Source organism: Chinchilla lanigera, unplaced genomic scaffold (genome assembly GCF_000276665.1).
Source record: "Chinchilla lanigera isolate Chin_1 unplaced genomic scaffold, ChiLan1.0 scaffold00018, whole genome shotgun sequence".
In the NCBI taxonomy this organism is placed as follows: domain Eukaryota; kingdom Metazoa; phylum Chordata; class Mammalia; order Rodentia; family Chinchillidae; genus Chinchilla; species Chinchilla lanigera.
This window is the reverse complement of record NW_004955419.1, coordinates 2976634-2982378: the sequence shown is the minus strand read 5'-3', so window position 1 is coordinate 2982378 and position 5745 is coordinate 2976634. Positions and strand designations below refer to the sequence as shown.

The following is a 5745-nucleotide window of genomic DNA, read 5'->3' as shown; positions in this document are numbered from 1 at the left end:
CTTGCCAGGCAAGCGCTTTTGCCACTGAGCTAAATCCCCAGCCCCTGTATGTATGTTTTTTGAGAGAGGGTCTCACTATGTAGTTCAAGCTAGATCTGAACTCACTGTGTAGCCCAGGCGGGCCTTGAACTCACAGTGATCCCCCTGCCTCAGCCTCATGAGTACTGGAGTTATAGGAATGCGCCACCATGTCCAGCAAAAAACACTTTTAGTATGGGTTTATCAGTTAATTATTACTATAGTAATGGTACACAATAAATACACCAGCCCCAGAGTTTATGTTTACTTTCAAGTTTGGGTCAGCTGGTTGATTCTTCACATTTGGACTGGGCTCTCTCATACATCTATAGTCAGTAATGGTTGGATGGGAAGCCCTTCTGATCTCAACGTGGATCATGTCGTCAGTGGAGAGCAGGCTGGTCTAACTAGATAGGGGATGGTACTACACGCTTAGTAGTGACAAAACAATAAAGTACGTCACTTGAAGTTCAGAGACAGTTTAGTAGTTATAGCTATGCTCCCATTTTTAAAATGCTTCATTTGTTTTTGATAGCTACGACACAAGATAATCTTGATGATAAACTAAGAAAATTTGAGATTCGTGACATGATGGGACTAACAGATGATAGGGACATATCAGAAACAGTGAGTGAGACCTGGAGCACAGATGTCTTGGGCAGTGACTTTGATCCTAACATCGACGAAGATCGCTTGCAGGAAATTGCAGGTAACTGCTTCTCAGTGTCTCTGGAAGATTGCTGTTTAATGACTCGGATCCCCCACCCCGGGGAGAGAGTCAACACTAACTGAGAAACAGAGGTCTTTGTACTGAAAAAGACATTTGCATACTTTTTTTTAACTGACATATAGGTAGTGCTTTCCTTCTTTGACTTTAACACCCCCCTTTCTCTAAAAAAGAAATGAGAAAAACCAGTATTTCAAGTTGGCTTCTGGTTCATTCTTACTTATAGTGCACAGTAGGTTTTCTTAGCATATTCTCTTGAGACTAAGTAATTTACCTTAAGGTGAGAATTCTTAAAGAGGAGAGCTGCAAAATCTTTTTAAATAAGATTATATTGAAGTTCTTTAAAAAAGAAATTAATTCATGTGTGGAAGGATTCTGTTCCATAGGGTATCCAGATTTTTTTATTTTAAAATGTCATTTGTTAACTATAGTTTACATACATTAAGGATTAACTCTCTTTAAAATATTATTGTCTGGGGCTGGGGATATTGCTCAGTGGCGTAAGCGCCTACCTGGCAAGTGCAAGGTCGTGAGTTCGATCCTCAGTACTGAAAAAAAAAAAAAAAGTCTCAATTCTGAAAGATTCATACAGTCTTGTAACTACCATCTCCATTTTCTTTTTCTTTTTTGTCTTTTTGAGACATGGTCTGTCTATGCAGTTCAGGCTGGCATTGAGCTCACTTTGTAGCCCAAGCTAGCCTTGAACTTACAACGATCCTCCTGCCTCAGTCTCCCGAGTGCTGGGATTACAGGAGTGCGCCACCATGCCCGGCTTTCATTTTCTTTTTATGTCAAACAAGTACATGAGAGAATTATATGAATGCACTGCACCGTTCACTGAGCTTCAACCGTAGACGCACATGGCCAGTTTTGTTTCTTCTCTTCTCCCACTCACTAACCCCTGCTTCCCTGTCCCCATTATGTTTAGGCAACTTCTTAATTTTTTTTGTTGCTACTAAGCGTGTAGTACCATCCCCTATCTAGTTAGACCAGCCTGCTCTCCTCTGATGACGTGGTACACGGTAAGATCAGAAGGGCTTCCCATCCAACCATTACTGAATTTAAGCAAGTTTTTAATTTTTTTTTTTTTTTGGAGACAAGGTCTCACTATGCAGTTCAGGCTGGCCTTGAGCTCACTTTGTAGCCTGGGCTGGTCTCGAACTTGCAGTGATCCTCCTGCCTCAGCCTCCTGAGTACTGGGATTACAGGCGTGCACTACCATGCCTGGCTCTGTATATTGTTTTATTTGTAATTCTTTTATGATATATCTGGTTTTTTTGGTTCTTTTTTTTTTTTTTTTTGGTCTTTTTATTTTTTGAGATAGGGTCTTTTATGCAGTTCAGGCTGACCTTGAACTCATTTTGCAGCCCAGGCTGGTCACAAAGTCACAGTGATCCTCCTGCCTCAGCCTCCTGAGTGCTGGGATTACAGGCATGTGCCACCATATCTGGCTGCTTATTGGAATTCTTACCTTGGTTTTTTTCTTGTGGGTAGAGGAAAGGTTTTATTTATTGATATATTTTTTGGTTTTATGAGACAAGGTCTCACTATATACTTCAGGCTGATTTTGAACTCACTATGTAGCCCACCCAGGCTGTCCTCAAACTCTCAGTGATCCTTCTGCCTCAGCCTCCTGAGTGCTGGGATCACAGACATGTACCGCCACATCTGTAGAGGAAAGATTTTGTTAGCTTGGTGTGTGGCCTTTCTTCACTTTCACTATTCTCTCCCTCAGGTCTTTGTTAATTTTTTTTCCTGCGGGTGATACAGGTGCAGCAGCAGAGAACATGTTAGGCAGTTTGCTGTGCCTTCCTGGTTCAGGGTCAGTGCTCCTTGACCCTTGCACTGGTTCTACCATATCGGAGACAACAAGTGAAGCTTGGAGTGTAGAGGTATTGCCAAGTGACTCAGGTTAGTATCCTGTCAATTTTTGCTTTTTCATTTGCACAGAAATTTAAATGTATGATAACCTAATTTCTATATTAGATATATCTTGTCAAATACATATTTGGCAACTACAAATTAATCATATTGCTGTGAATTTCAAATGAAAAATTAGGGCATTTTTGTGTCCATTAAAAAATGCAACATACTTCTAATTTCTATTATAATAGCCATTCTTAATTTCCCATCATCTTGTTTTGAAACTCTGTATCTTCTTTTAAATTCTCTTTAAGATTAAGAGAAAAATGCAGCATTGGATAGCATGGACTAAAATGACTGGTGCTTTCTGACTCTACTCATTTATTATTTTTTTTTTTTTTTTGTCTTTTTGAGACAGGGTCTTGCTATGTAGTTCAGGCTGGCCTTGAGCTCACTTTGTAGCCCAGGCTGGTCTTGAACTCGGAATGATCCCCTTGCCTCAGCCTCCCAAGTGCTGGGATTTCATTTATTTTGGAAGCTATTATTTGTAACTCTTCAGGGTTCTGTGTATCAGTGAGTTCAGTATCTGTTGCCAATTTGTTCCAAGATAGGAATAGCTACACAGCTCAGACCCTGAGTGGCTGACTACCTGGTCACCATGCTTATTATTTATCCCAGGGGACAACGTAGCTCCTAAAAGATGCTGGGTTTTTTTTTGTGGTGGTGGTGGGGGGGGCGGTCCTGGGAATTGAACTGAGGATCTTGTGTTTGCCAGGCAGGTACTTGTGCCACTGAGCTATATCCCTGGCCCTTAAAAGATGTTTAATGTATTTTTAAAATAATTTGAAATAGAGATTATAGTCCTGAGTATTTTTCTGTATAAGTTTATTATTAAAAATGTCTAAACTGTTTTATGCCTTTTTTATTTCATTGATTGATTGATTGATTGTCTCTTTGAGACAGGGTCTTGCTATGCAGTACAGGCTGGCCTTGAGCTCACTTTGCAGCCCAGGCTGGTCTCGAACTCACAACAATCCTCCTGCCTCAGCCTCCCAAGTGCTGGGATTATAGGCATGTGCCCCCACGCCTGGCTGGCTTTTTTCTTTCTTTCTTTTTTTTTTGTTTTTTTTTTCCGGTACTGGGAATTGAACTCATGACCTTGCGCTTGCCAGGCAGGTGCTGTGCCGCTGAGCTAAATCCCCAGCCCGTATTTCTTTTTTATTGTATTTCTACTTTTTTTTTCTGATTGTAATGACAAATCTTTGCCTTTAACTAAACATCAGCTACCAGAATGTAAATATATGTAACTATGTCTGCATTACATTCTGTCTGATTTGCCTGGCTTAACAATAACGAAGTTATCCTGATTGGTGTTTTATGATGCTATATTAAAGCATTCAGACATGCTAACCTTGTCTGGAGAGAAGTGGACACAGTAGGATTAGTTTATCGTCTTTTGAATATCTGTGGAGGTTGTTTTTTAGGAAGCAGTTGATTTAATGCTATGCTATCCTGTATCTTCTTGTTTTTGTCTAGTTTTACATATTAACCAACAATGTACTTTAAGGGATTAGTGATCTAGAAAAACTTCATCTGCCAGGTGTGGTGGCACACGCCTGTAATCCCAGCACTGGGGAGGTTGAGGCAGGAGGTTTGTTGCAAGTTTGAGACCAACCAAGGCTACAAAGTGAGCTCAAGGCCAGCCTGAACTGCATAGTGTAACCCTGTCCCAGAAAGACAAAAAAAGAAAAGAAAAGAAAAACTGCATCTTCATACAATGTATTGGCTTGTATTGCAGTGAAATTACAATCTTAACTTCTATAACACTTGATAGAATTCTATATACACTGATTTTATTCATATCTTGATACCTTTATCTAGACTATAAAAAGCTTAAATCATAGCATGTTAGTAGAGTGACTAAGGTGACTCCTCTTATTTTCTGTGTAGAGGCCCCAGACCTAAAACAGGAGGAGCGCCTGCAAGAGCTGGAGAGTTGTTCTGGACTGGGCAGCACGTCTGATGATACAGATGTCAGGGAGGTCAGTTCCCGCCCCAGCACACCAGGCCTCAGTGTCGTGTCGGGTATGTCTTGTCTTGTTTTAAGGAATAGGATTTTGAAGGTGTTTCCCTTTTCCCCTTTATAAAGTTGGTATTAAAGTGACATGTTTTTTTTCAGAGCTTAATAGTTTTCGGGAAACAAAATTATTTCTATGGCATCTTAAATTTTGAGAACTTAATATATGGCTTTTAAAGCCTGTTGATAGAATTGATAAACAGTTTCTATACAACTCTGTTCATGATGGCCTCTGCTATAGTTTTTAATTATCATATGACAGCCAGGCGTGGTGGCGCATGCTGGTAGTCCCAGCACTCAGGAGGCCAAGGCAGGATCACTGTGAGTTTGAGGCCAGCCTGGGCTACAGAAGCAAGTTCAAGACCAGCCTGAACTACATACTGAGACCCTGTCTCAACTCCTTCACCAAAAAAAAAATCACATGGCAAGTATGATTATATTGTATAAAGCAAAGTAAATATGAGGCATAATTGAAAAATACGGTGTGTGTTTGAATTTGAAATTTATTTCAGTGTGATACATTGCCATTATTCCCCCTCAAAACACTCCCCTTTCTTCAAACATACTTAGTGTATCATTCTTGCCACTTTTTTTTTTTTTTTCCTGTCTTTTTGAGATAGGGTCTCACTATGCAGTTCAGGCTGACCTTGAGCTCACTTTGTAGCCCAGGCTGGTCTCAAACTTGCAACCATCCTCCTGCATCAGCCTCCCAAGTCCTGGGATTATAGGCGTGCACCACCATGCCCGGCTGTCTCATTCTTGCTACTTTCTGAAGCAGTTCTGGAAGTTCTTTTTCATGAGTATCTTTAGTTGTACTCTTGTGACTGCCTACAAGTTGTCAATCAGTTAAAAATGTTTACCTTTCATGGTTATTTTAACTTAAAAAAATACTTGGATTATGATTTCTTATTAACATTTGTCAAGTCTGTACAAACCACAACAATCCTGTGTTTAAAAATGACCATTATTATAAACATGCAAAAAAACCCCTGTAAAACCTGTTTCCAAAAGTTAGCTACTCAATTTCATGGTAAAACAGTGTCTTTTTTTTTTTTTTTTT

At 39.9% G+C, this 5745-nt stretch overlaps 1 protein-coding gene and 1 pseudogene across 6 annotated transcripts in view; one reads left to right on the top strand and one right to left on the bottom strand.

Annotated features, from left to right (window-relative positions):
- LOC106148272 overlaps positions 1-397 on the bottom strand; it is a 1835-nt pseudogene extending 1438 nt beyond the window's left edge.
- Gapvd1 (GTPase activating protein and VPS9 domains 1) overlaps positions 1-5745 on the top strand; it is a 99103-nt gene that overhangs the window by 63852 nt on the left and 29506 nt on the right. For all 6 annotated transcript variants that reach the window (XM_013513177.1, XM_013513176.1, XM_005382465.2 and 3 more), the window contains 3 exons: positions 554-727; positions 2516-2656; positions 4559-4693. In XM_013513177.1, coding sequence (XP_013368631.1) covers positions 554-727; positions 2516-2656; positions 4559-4693 — 450 coding nt within the window. The remainder of the gene's footprint in view (positions 1-553; positions 728-2515; positions 2657-4558; positions 4694-5745) is intronic.